General features: G+C 30.4%; 1 protein-coding gene across 1 annotated transcript in view; it reads left to right on the top strand.

The window, feature by feature from the left end:
* The window catches only part of LOC107363386 (histamine H1 receptor), a 37,007-nt gene that overhangs the window by 9,199 nt on the left and 14,222 nt on the right, over positions 1-13,586 (top strand). Inside the window, exon 2 of the mRNA XM_089267307.1 lies at positions 11,597-12,073. Within this exon, the coding sequence (XP_089123433.1) occupies positions 11,729-12,073 (345 nt within the window). The 5' untranslated portion in view covers positions 11,597-11,728. The remainder of the gene's footprint in view (positions 1-11,596; positions 12,074-13,586) is intronic.

Here is a 13,586-nt window from a genome sequence, read left to right as displayed (position 1 = left end):
GACCAATTTTGTTGTGAAATTTTGTTGCCTTTTCCCTTTCCTCATGGATGATTGATGTTGTCAAATCAACAAGATTGAAGATGAAAGAAATGTGAAATGAAAGTTTTGTCAGGAAAAACAAACAAACAGGTAAACCCATATGCCAATTGAATTGAATGGGATTGAATGAAATGGAAGAATCAAAGTTGAACAAAACGAATCTCAAAGTTTACAATGTTACTCTTTATCAATTCCTTCTTCTCCACCTTATTTCAAAGTTTGACTTGAAAACTATTGAGTTATCAAAGTCCAGTTAACACTTGGAATAAAGTTCAAATTTCGTGAGGAATCAATTTTTTCTACCTTTCATTTCATTCCATCCAATAACTGCATCAATGGAAACGTATTATTTCACATTATACCTTTACTCTGGTTTCAATCTTTTTCCTTGCTTCTGGTCATCTTGACTAGTCAAACAGATTTATGTATCCAGAAAAGGTATTCACACAACTGACCAGACACAAAATATTCAGTTGAAAGATCATCTTTATGTTGCATTCAGTCAATATGGATGCATCTGAATGGATACAAAAAGAGAAGAAGATGATGAAAAAAGAAGGAAATCGAGTGCAAAGAAATGATGAAGCTAAGTGAAATAATAATATTGTTAATGATATTAAGCAAAAAACAAATAGATTGTGAAGGGAAAAAATTGTTTACTAACTGCCCACACAATATCAATACATGAGTTTATTTGGTTATTGAATGGCCAATGTAATTCTCATCATGTTTTACCCATTTATTTTCATGTTTACACTCATATCTTTCAACAATATTAATGAGTAAAATGTATTCTTTTACATGATCTCTTGTCCAATATTTACATTCAGTCCACCTTTAATCACATTTCCAATACTCACAGATCAATAGAGAAACGTCAGAAACACACTTGAAAATGCAAAGTTAATTTCAACCTTTAGATGCTTTCTATTGATTCACTTTTAATTTCAACCTCTAAAAGTGATTGAACAAATTCAATCCATGCCTTTCGTCAAGCTTAAAGACATCAATACCTTAAGATGATTATTTGCATAACCCGCTACAAGTAAATGTCTGCTTCTGAAACAGGATTTCCGAGCTGGGAAAAGATGTCAAGACAAAACCAATGTTTTTACCACGCAATCAGATTGGTCTTTATGTGTGACTGGACACTAGAGCTGGTTAGTCCAACTCTTGCAATCAAACTTTGCTGAAGCTTTGCAAATCTCTTCGTCGCAAATGTTTAGTCTCAACATCAAAGAGTAACCGAGTATGTAAAGTCAATGAGTTTGAATTGAAAAAGTTTACATGGAAACGAAATGTTCAATTAGTCATTTATCATTGAATAGCTGAGGAGTTTTTGTCTTTCAACTTTTCTTGTTGAATTTAATAACTGTAAGTTTTGCTTTGACAGTTTTGGAAGAAATAATTTTTTGAAGAAAAAATTTCTTAACAATTTGCATTAATTTCCGTTAACTTAATGGACTTGAGATGAATAAGGAGAAAAGAAAAGTGTTTTATCAAAAATATACTTTAATTGAAAATTAGGTGAAGCATGTTAAAGAAATTTCATCTCTTTGTCAACATGGATTGATCATGATTTCAGTTTGAATGAGAAGAGAAAAGACACATTAATTGTCTCTATTGAACTCATTGAATTTCAATTGCATTGCCCTCAAGGCGACTGTTCAATTAATGCTTAACTTAATGAGGCTGATAATAGGCAACTAACCAGACTGATAAGCAATAAATTCATCGAGATACAGTTTGAAGAAAGTAATGAATAGTTTCATGAAAAGTTTCAAGTATAATTATGAAGAGCAACATTAAATTTATGCAATTTTCTGTTTGTTGTTGCCTGGTGTGAAACATTATTAATAGTTGAAGGTGCAGCGAAAAGTCAAAGGTGAAGAGTTTCAAGTTTCAACTGAGAGAAAAATTGAGTCGATAAAAAGCCAATCTTGAGCTGAACACATTATCTTGGTTCATTCGTTTTCAATTGATTGAACATTGGCAAATCAAGGGAAACATTTTGAGCTGTTAAATAAGGTTGACATTGGGTCAATTTGAATCAATTTCAATTGAATTTCTCTTCACACAAACTTCAAATGAGCTTATTCAGGTAAATTTGAATGGTCAACCATTTATGCTCGAATCGCCATTTAAATCGTATTCTGTTTACACGATTCCAAGGATAAAGGTTTTGTTATAAAAACGAAAGGCAATGATTTTCAGAATCACTTGATCAGCCTTTAAGGGATAATTTCAATTTTCAAATTGAATCCATTTCGAATTGAAAACTCATTTTTTCGCTCAAATTTATTTCACTTTAAAGTAAATCATTTTCATTGAATTTTACACTGAATCAGCATTAGATAGCAAAAGATATAAAGAATAATTTTTGGTCTAAAATTCAATGAATAAATGATAAAGAAAATGATTCCTTCTGAAAATCTTTTGTTTCGTTAAAATTGAAATGCATTTTTTAAGCCGATTCAACCGTTGAAAGGTCGAATCATGGATTTTATCTAAAATAAAAAATTTCTTTTTCTCTCAAAATTGGAAAATTGTAATTTCAAAAATATCAAAGCACCAAGAATCAAATGTTATCGATAAAATATTAAATTACTACTTTGATCTTTTCTGTTTGCTTTTTTGAAAATTGGTGGAAAAATTGATTCCAAGTGCATTTGTTTGTTCAATTTTTGGACCAACAGTTGAAAATATCTGTTTAACCAATTTTCGCCATGTTTACCGTCATTAATCATGAATATTTCATGGCATTTTTAGCCTTGAATCAATAAATTATCTTCACACTTGCCAGGTAATTGGGAAAAGTTTTAAGTCTTTCATTGAATAAAGTTAACAACATTGGGTGTAATGATGAGCAAAGCGTATTTATTAATCTAAAGCAATATTTATTGACGATAAACCTGAACAAATAGTCATTATAAGAGGCAAATAAACATGGCAATTTTCACAATTTAATTTCCTTTTCGATTCATTGGAACATTTTCCAAATGCTAAAAAAGTTTAATCGATTTTTCGACACATTATTGGAACATGGTTTCAACTTGAAATTTAGAGTTCATTGTACAGATGTTTTTCGTTGCTCAGTTGATGGTTGAAATTTTTTGACCTCAACCAGGGTAAAGTATAATTAAAAAAGACATGATAAAGTTGAGAGAAGCAAGTTGAGAATGATATTAAAAGACATGATAAGTTATTGCTGAATTTAATGAGATTACAGGAATGGCAAGAGATGAAACTAATGACTGCTCTTGATTATGTTGGAATCAGGAAAGTAAATGAACAAAAATGTAGAGATATTTGGATTCCTAAATTTTGACTTGATCAGTGAGATAACATGATAAATGAGTTGTTCAGTGAAAAGGACAAGAATAGTTTACGTAATTATCAAAAGTATGATTTCAAGTGAATGTCGAAAAGCATTGATTTTCACAGTTTCAGCAAGAATATCATTGGTTATTCGGAAGGGATTTTCAGACGAAATTCATTTTCTATTCAGAGAAAAAGACAAAAGAGAAAATTTTCATCAAATATTTAATTCTGAAATGTTAAATTCTGATCAAATTGCAGTCTTATTCTTGTAATTGGATCGTCGTGCTTTCCTCTAAATTTATTGCATTTACAATGAAATGAAAAAGTCTAAAATGTAAATTTACAAAACGTTCAATGTTTTCATCGATTTGTCTGCCGACTATTTAGCAAGATTAATTGCACCGAAAGTGGAGATAATTTAAAAATTTTGAGAATCAGCTTCTCAGATATCAATGAGTTTGAAAATATTTTCATCTTTAATCATAAATCATCAATGAAATGACAATATAAATCCAGTAAATCTTTCAAGTAAAAGTTCATTTTCTTGCATCCTTCTCATTTCCATGATCATATTTACCAGCATCATAATCAATATTTATTTTGAGAAGCCAATTCTTTCTCCAATGAAAATTGTTTATCATTTTCATATCAATAAGTCAAATATTTTTTTATCCAAAGTTCCAAATTCCAAGTCTTTAAAATTACAAAGTTTATAATGAGATTGAATTTATTCAGACAGAGGTTGGTTAAAATTTAATGATTGCAGGTGATGCTTGATTGATCTTGAATATTGTTGAATAGACTTGAATAAAACTTATTTTCCTGATTCGTTAGTTTCAATGTTACCTTTATTCACCTCTTTTATTGGTTTCAATATCATGAGAAAGGATTAACATTGATTAGTTCAATTGAAATGAAACTTTTGTTGCTCTGATTAGCCAAATATCATTGGACTTGTTACAAAACAAGTTGATGCAAAAGGAAACTTTACTTGGTTTTAATGAGCAAGCAAAAGGCATTTGATATTTATCATGAATCAAGTGAAAGATTACTTTTCATTCATCACTTTTACTTTGCTCAAATCAACTTGTTCATTCATGTTCATTCAATGAAAACTCCAATTTCTTCTTTTCCCTCTTAACCCATTTTGCAACAAAAAGTACGGTAATCAGCAAATTTGTTTCATCATTCATGATACTCGATGCTAATCAATTGATTATGGGAGTAAAATTTATCTTAAACTGACGTGGAGGCATGAAAGTGCATTTTCATTTCTTGGACACAATTGCTTTGCAATAGTAATCAGCTATTAAATATAAACTTTATTTGAAAGTGATAATGAGGTTAAAGAGTTGAAGTGATGTTTCATTGAGTTTGATCAAAGTACCATTTAACAAGTATCAATAAGGGAATAGAGTAAGTTGATTCAACTTGAAAGGTTAGCTCGTCTAGGTTGACTCAAAGAGATGTAAGTTGCCTTGTAAGTTTGATGGTTGATCGTCAAAAATTGAAAAATTGTCACAAGTTGACTGACGAAGAGCAATTTTCAATCTTTGATTTTAAGTTGATTTCAGGTTAAGTTTCTTCGAAAAATAATTAGAGTAAGATGAACTTTTTAAGCGATTTGAATACCAATAGATAGAGCTGAAGAAGCGCATCAAAACAATAGAGCATCAGTTAGAGTCATTACGTGATCACAAAAGATGTATCCAGCTTAAGGATTTATTTACAAGCGACAGTCAAGATCATTGTTAAACCGCAATAAATCCATAACATCTCTTTATCTGATCATAATCGATTCCCAGCAAAATTCTGATCAGCAACAAAAACGACAGAAAAAGGTGACATATCAAATGACCATTGTACATAACAAACAAATCGTCAATCTGACAACAAAAATGAATGGTAACCATTTCAACTGGTAGACAGGAATCCAAGAAGACTTGAGATTAAATAGCGTCATTGGAAAAATGATAATCAATACAAAAATATTTGTCTTGACTAGTGACTGCAACTACTAGACCCGTTAACAAAGGTTGGATAATCGATTTATAGAGTGGATTTTCGATTGAAATTCAGTGGAAATGATGAAATTCCAATTGATTCAACATTTAATTGATTAAATTTAGCTATTGAATGTGACTTTGAATTGTCATGAAAGTGAATAAATTAGTTTTTTTAGCTGTTTCGCATCCCTTTCATTTCCTAAATCACGTAAACTGAAACTCATGAAAATGGGTGGAAAGGTGAGGAAGCCAAAAAATGCATATTCTAGTTGAATGAAATTATACAATCAATAAAGATTCATTATCGGTTGAATGGGCATAATTTAGTTTTCAAGATGAAGAAGCAACTATACTCTGGCAAGGTGTACTCATTGAAAGATAAAAGTAGAAGGCAAAAAAATGAAAGTAAACATGAGAAGCTGAAAAAAAAGTTAGAAAAAAAGTATTCTGATGAAAGAATGAGGCAAAAAAAGCTGAATCAATATGGAAAGATTGTTAACAGGGAAAATAACCATAAAAAACATTGGAAATTGATGAGTGTTGAAAGTTGGAATTGAAATGATTTTTTTTCCACCTTCAATTGAAAACGAGTTTAACGAGCAATGAAGAGGATCCAGAAGAGCGTGAGATTAAATGAATCTGCAAAAATCTCACAATGAACTCGTAATTTTCAGTCTTCACTCACTCAAGATTCACCCAATTACCATGAAGAGTTGTCATTAAAATGAAGCCTATTCCAAACTGCATTCCAATAAATATATTTTTTATACTTTTCATTGTTCTCAAGCTAAACATATTTAAATTAATAAATTGCATTCCCTTTCCCATCCAATTTATTATCCACTTTAACCAATCCTATTTAGCTGTAAATAGCTTTCTAATGCTGCAAGAACAAAATAATTTGCAAGAAAAAACAAAAAAATATTTTCCTTTTGTTTTTTATTCTTGACTCCCTGAGTTTCCCCTGAGGTTGATAATAACTAACAATATAAACATTGTCATCAGACGATCATGATTGTTTCCCTTCATGATGATAGTTATTTTCTCATTATTATTATCTGCTCTTCTTAATCCTTTTTTTCACTTTTTGCACTTCTTTTCTGTCTGAAACTTCTTATTCAGTTCAATTGTGTTCAACTCTTTTCACCACCTTTATTAAGCTTTCTGTTTGATCCGCAATTACACCCAGTGATCATGGTGATAAGATGAAAATGAAATTATTTTTCTTCCCAGAATCTGGAAATCGCAGGAAAAAACGAATGATTTAACTGATTAAAAGGTTGAGTTAATACTTTAATAAGATTGACTTGTGCAGGGAGTTTCAGACGATTCTGATAACATTCACAAGCATCTGATGTGGCAGCAAATTATCATGGAAGCTTAATCAAGTAGAGAAATGATAAAAATGTAAAAGTCTAATATTTCAGAAAAGCGATTAAAATAAATGAACAAATTCTCATGAATTTTCAACTTTTTTTCTGCAAATATTTTTCAACAACGCTTTTTATATCAATTATTATGAAGGTTAAATGAACTTTAAATGTGTTTAAAGACATAAAAATCTGGTCAAAGTTAATTGAAACTCGCTGTAATGTTGATTTGACGTTGAAAAGTTGATCATTATTTACGATGATTACTTTGATTAAATTATTATTAGCAACTTTTTCTCATTAAATTTTCTTCCCATCACTCCAATCTATTTATTCGGTTAAATGCCATTTTTTATCCAAAACATTTTCTCATCTTATTTATCATTTGATGCTATTTTCAAGTGAAAAGCAGTAACAGTAAAAAGACAAAATTTATAAAATCTTTTGATTCCAAGAATCAACCAAATTTTTCATTCACTTTCAAAATAAACTCGACCAGAGCAGTAAAAGGGACCAAAAAAGTTACATTGTATAACCTAACAAGCAACTATTTTCATGCACGATTTCATCCAAGCTCAGTGTTGACAATTAAAATGGTCACAAAACTTTTGACCAATCACTCTCGACATGAAAGGCAACAACTAATGAAGTTTCAGGCATTAATTTGATCTTCATTTCCAAATAAAATTGCGAATAAAAATCATCAACTCAATCTCGAATTATTTGTTTCTCCTTTACTCCCATCAGCTTATCATTTCATTATACATCAGAATCTTCATTATATCCTGAGATGACGATTTCAAGGTGAAAAAAGAATAAAGAATTTTAAGTAAAAACAAAAAATCGAACGTGTAAAAAGTAACATTTACTGTTCATTTCAGTTCATTTTGTTTCTTTTGTCACTCTTGTTTGTTCATTTTGACATTTTAGGTTTTCTGGTTTTGTTGCATTTCTTGCCTTAAAACTCTTGGCATAATAGGAAGACACCAAAAAAAGAGTGAAATTTGTCAAATGGTGAAACTGGCCATGAGTTTGTCTGTCAAGATACATTTTGATCAATTGGTTAACCATTTGAGTCGTCCTTTTTTTCTGGAGCAAAAAAAGTGATTTCTCAACTGAACCTTTGTTTCATGGGTGCAAGTTGCATGATGTATCATTGTAAACTCTTTTCAAGTTATTGATTCAAGTCGAGTTCATTTAATATTTTCAAAAGTTTACGAAGCTCATCGAGAGAGGAAAAAGTCTGAACAGTCGATCAATGAGTCTGAATTTTGTGTTTTTATTTCTCTTCTCGTTTAATATTAATAAATTGAAAAGTCGAGTTGATTGAAAAAAGTTATGTATTTGGGTTCAATTATTTCAATTGTAGGACAACCTTCATCAACTATACTTTGCCATTTTCCTAATGATGATACAGAATGTTACATCTTTTCCTCCAGAATCAAATTCTGATGATGATGATGATGATGATTGCAATTGCTCTGCTGTTTTGAGACACTTTCGTCTTGATATTGACTACAAAGTTAATGACGTTCAATTGACAGAAGAAATAAAAACACGAAAATGTGAATTTATGTTTTGGCACAACAATAACGATTGTTTACTGTTGATATTGATGTTTTAATATTTCATCCTTTATTCAGTAAACAAGTTGAAAGTGAAATTTTCATTTCTATTCTTCAACTAATGATTGAATATTAACTTGAATCGATTCAACCAAGTTTCCAGTGATTGATGAGATTGAATCATTTAAATGTGCAAAAGTTGGCAATTTAAAAATACATAAATTGTCTGTTTTATCGTTACAATTGACGGTTAAATATGCAGCGAAACTCTTGAAACTTTTCATATTTAAAAATTGCTTTGAAAACGATTAAGAGAAATTCAATTTTTTCCAATTTTCTCTTCGAGATTTCACTGATTGATGAAAGAATCAGAATCGTATTAATCACCGTTTGGTGTAATAACCATGAGAATCGTGCAATATATACATTAATGGTCGAGTTAATTGGGTTTCAACCGAGAATTAACGATCAATAATCTGGCTCGATGGTAAACTTCATTGGCATTTCCATTCTTTTCATGATTATTGTATCAACTTTTCATTAATCACAAAACCCTTTTCATCATTCCCTTCCAACTTTATTAGTTTACTAATTACTGTTGATCAATTTTTTGCCTCAACTGTCAATAAGTCAGTAAATTGTTCAGAAGTAAATGAATATGGAAAAAAAGAGTTGAACAGTAAACGAAAGACAAAAGATTCTGATTGAATTGGAAGACAATAAATCTTGATTAATATCTTAAACATTAAGCCAACTAATAAAATTGTTGATTAATGTATTGAATGGGAAGAAGCAAAGTGATAATGAAAAAAGGAATAAAATTGCCAAGGAAAAGTTCCAATTCAATTTGAACATTTCAACTGGATTAATGTTCTTTGACATGTGATTTGCATGATTCAAGATCTCATCAAGATTTCCGGTTACATGGAATCACGTTTTTCATCTCTGATTACTTGCAATTCAATTCATTGGCTTATACAACATTGAAAGACATTCAATTCTGGCTCATTCAACAAGCTGAAAACTCTCAACAATCAATGAATGTTGAAATTGAAAAATGGAAAATCAATAGACTATAATCAATGATAACATGAAAAATGAATGATAATTTCAGTTGAACTTTTTATTCCAGAGAAAAGAAGGAAAAAAAAGAAAAGTTTCAAATTTTACTCCATTTCGAGATTCCATTTACTTGATTCATATCATTACGATCAATCCAAGAATTACTTTAATCATCATCAACATTTGATTAAAGTTTCAACCTTTGAATAAATAATCACGGAATAATTCAAGTAAATTTGTTCTTCTCCTGATAACCACTTGCAATAAAAGGAATGAAACTTTTGACTTGCTCATGAAACTTTAACCAGTTTAAACATCAGTATTCAATGGACATTACATGGACAGTGAGTGTTATCAAGATTATTCATTTAGACTGATTGCATGTCATCTGTAAATGAAACCCAAAAGTGAAACACTTTTGTTTTCACCAAAAATTTAATTCAATTTTTATTCGCAATTCCATGAGGAATCATTTCTTGAAAATTGATCAATCAAGTCAAATATGTAAACACAGGGAATCTTTACTATTCATTAATCAAAGATAAAAACAGTTTCAATGATAACCATGTTAAGGTCAGTTAACTCGAACACAATGAAATGACTGCAAAATTCAAACTGCGAAAACTTACAATTCCAAAGTAAAATGTAAATTAATTTTCACCAAAATACCAATTCATCTGAATATTGAACTTGATGTCCAGATACTTTACTTGAACCTTTGCATTTCCCAAGTCAATTGGTAACCAACTGAACCAAAAAAGCAACATCAAGACTAATATTTTATTGATACTATTAAAGTATCATTAACATCCTCAACTCCCAGTTTTCCCTCCTAATGATAATAATCTGTTGGGAGTGAAAAAAAAGTTCAATGGAATAATTCAATGATTCTGTTGGATTGGTGATGGAATGAAGAGCGAGAGAGCAAAAAAATATGAGAAAAAGAAACAACAAATGCTACAGAAAAAAGGTAAATGATAATGATGATAATTTGCCATTATGGACGTCATAAATAAGCCTGGTTGGATTGTTGATTAATGTTGATAATTAGCCAACCATTGAGAGATTACAAGTGCTAATGGAAAGCAAACAAATGATTAATGAGTTATAAAATTGAATGTCTTTTGCCAATAACATTTGACTCGAATGTTTTCCAGAAACTCGAACTCTTTTGGTTCACCATTTTTTGGAAAAAAATTTACTTGGAAAAGTTGAAGTCCATTTTGTTGGTTCAAACCTTTCAACAGATGAACTTTTTCCATTCATTTGCAAATTGGTTTTCAATTGTTGAACTTATTGATCAACTTTTTGCAAATGAAAGTCGAGTCTTGTTTCGCTCTCTGGAATTGAATTTAGTTTTACATTTTTGTTTGATATTATTTATAATGATATTTGTTGCAGTTTACAATTGTCAATGAAGGAATAATGAAATATTAATGAAAAAATAATTGCATTTGGTTTCAATTTTTGATGAAATTTTCACCATTCAATCCTTGTTTCATTTTCACTTTTTTCACAGACAATTGATTCACAGTTTAGCCAGTTTTCATTATCAATTTATTGAATCCATTTCACGATCCATTAAAATTGCATTAATATTACCATAAATCTTTACAGGTAAAAACTTGAAGCATCATTTGTTAGACGGAAAAAAGTGAGTAAACCTTGGATTGAAAATGATTTAAGCTGAAAATGATAAACTAACCAGATTTGACTAACTTGCAAAAATGGTAAACATTGAAGCGTCTTCTCTAGACTATTGATTAATTGTTAAAGTAATAAATTAATAAATTATTCAGTGTTTCAAGCTCGAAACTTTTTTTTTCTCAACACAAAAGCCATTCAGACATTTCATTGAGCAACTTTCAGTTTATATTGTCATGTAATCTCCAGTGGATTCAATTGTTTACCTTCAATCGTCGAGGTAAACAGAAGCAAAATCATTTGTTGACTTGTAATAACACCTGAAGCTAATAATCCTAATTGTGTTGAACAAGAGAAGAAAAATTACAGCCAATGGACAAGACACATTAAAGAGTTACAATTGTGTTGTGTCTGGTCAAGTTGACATCAATGAAACAGATTAATCGAAGAAAGAAAAGAACAAGAAAAGGCGAAAATTTCGTAAAAAATTTCTCCACTGAAAAGATCATTTCTACTTGATTAACAATGAAATTGCCAAATGAAAAAAAGACCGATTTTACGATAATTTCCTTTTCTTTTTTCCAAACAGAAACATGATTCGATAAATTAATGGTTCATCTGAATGGTTTCAGGTGAAGAGTGATCAACTGTCTCAACCTAATCATCTCGATTGCCATGCATTAACCTTGTTTAAGTTTGAAGACTATTGAAGACTTAAGCGATGAACTCATTGAATTCACTGACAAATGCAAGTGCCGATGATTCACTGGATACTTTAACTTCAACTGTAACACTGAGTTCATTTTCAGTTTCCGATATAATTGGAGTTCCAACGGTCAACACCAATGACGGCGTCATGCTGGTAAACCTTTTCAAGCGATTCAATGAGACACTTCAAGGATTCACTTCTCGACCCAAAGTTGAACCTCCAACTGATGAACACATAACCGACAATCTTGGCATGATTATACCACTGGGATTTGGCTTGTACAGTTTGAGTTTAATCACCTTTTTTGGTAATGCAATGGTTGTTCATGTAATCAGGACTGAACGTAAACTGAGAACGGTAAGAAACAATTATTGGTTAAACAAAATTTAGATTCAAAGGAAAAAAGAAGAAACTTTTTCTGCAAACTTTTCTTTTCTCGTTTCTTTTCTTTCTTTTTTTCCAATTTGCTATTCCAATTCAATTTGCTGTTTCAATCTTGGAAAAACATCATTATCATGAAATAATGATGAACATTTCCATCTCAACATTTACTTTTATCAATAATTTTGGATAATTGTTTTTCTTTTGTTTCACTGTTGCACTTTTCAATGTTGATTAGTTCTCATTAAGTATTCATATTAACTTGATCATCAACCCAAACCAAAGAAGTGAAACCTTTTTCCTCTTGATTTTTCTTCTTCCTTCTGAATGATTCTAATGATTATCAAACAGAAACCACCAAATATTGAGCTCATTTTATTTGCTTTAATTATTATCAATTGTTATTCTTAACATGATCATGAACATGGAAAGAAAGTAAAGAAGCGACAAACTTGCCTGCAAAACGTTTCGAAATCAACTGCAAATTCGAGTTTTGTATTCTTTTTTTCTTCTTCTTCATCGACCATAAAAAGTCTTATGTTTGGAGCATGAAAATTGATAATTTGGTGAAAATTGTTTCTTCACATTCAAGCTTGTTTCATGTTTTCAGTTTTCATTGTTATGTCTGATTCTGATGTTTCTGATTAGTTTTGAATGTAATAAAGTTTGGAGGATGAAGAGAAATGCTGGGAACACAAAATCGTTTGGAATTTCGTTATCGCCTTCTTTTATTGAGGAGTTTAGAGGTGAAAGTTATCGTTGCATGGATTTTGGAAATAATTGATATTCTAGAGTCTCTTTCAGTGTCTTATAGCTTCATTGATTGATACTTTTAGTCAATGAAGAGTCAAAAAGGTTCAACTGATGAATGAATCTGACGGGTGAAACGAGCAGACAATATTTCAAGTTTACTCGAGTGGATGCAAAACTGTCAAAACTCTTATAACACCATCCTTAAACTGTTCAACTTTTCTCATGAAAATTTCTCAGATATTCAAGTTTATCTTTTCTTATCCATTAAAAATCGGCAAATAACTTGCAGTAAATGTTATAACTTAAAGAGGTTTCAAACTTTTCACAAGTAAATCCATTTCGTGGTGAGAAGCAAAGTTTGCGTTGAGAACATTTGCAATCCTTTTGGCCCGAAAAAGTTTCAATTCACGTTTAAAGTTTACACAAAACTTTTCATTGTTCAATAACTCATCAATACGAAAGCTCGAAGAAAGTCAACATTTCAAAGAATATAAGTGTTTAGCTAAAAGAATAACCTATTTTCTAAAGAACCTGGGAATGAAGTTTCTGTTTTCAGTTCAAAGCTTTGCAAGTCAAAATTCAAAGAGATTTTGCAGATTCATACAGAGTCGATTCGATTTCTTGGTCCTCTGTTTGCAATTTCTGATAATCATTGTTTACGATTTGTTGGTTTAGTTTTAGCAGAAGAAAAGTACTGAAAGCATCAAAATATGGAATGATAAAAGTCACTGAATCT

This window comes from Tetranychus urticae, chromosome 2 (genome assembly GCF_039701765.1).
Source record: "Tetranychus urticae isolate SD_2017Ah chromosome 2, NJAU_TeUrti_SD_1.0, whole genome shotgun sequence".
NCBI classification, from domain to species: domain Eukaryota; kingdom Metazoa; phylum Arthropoda; class Arachnida; order Trombidiformes; family Tetranychidae; genus Tetranychus; species Tetranychus urticae.
This window is presented reverse-complemented; position numbering and strand designations above follow the sequence as displayed.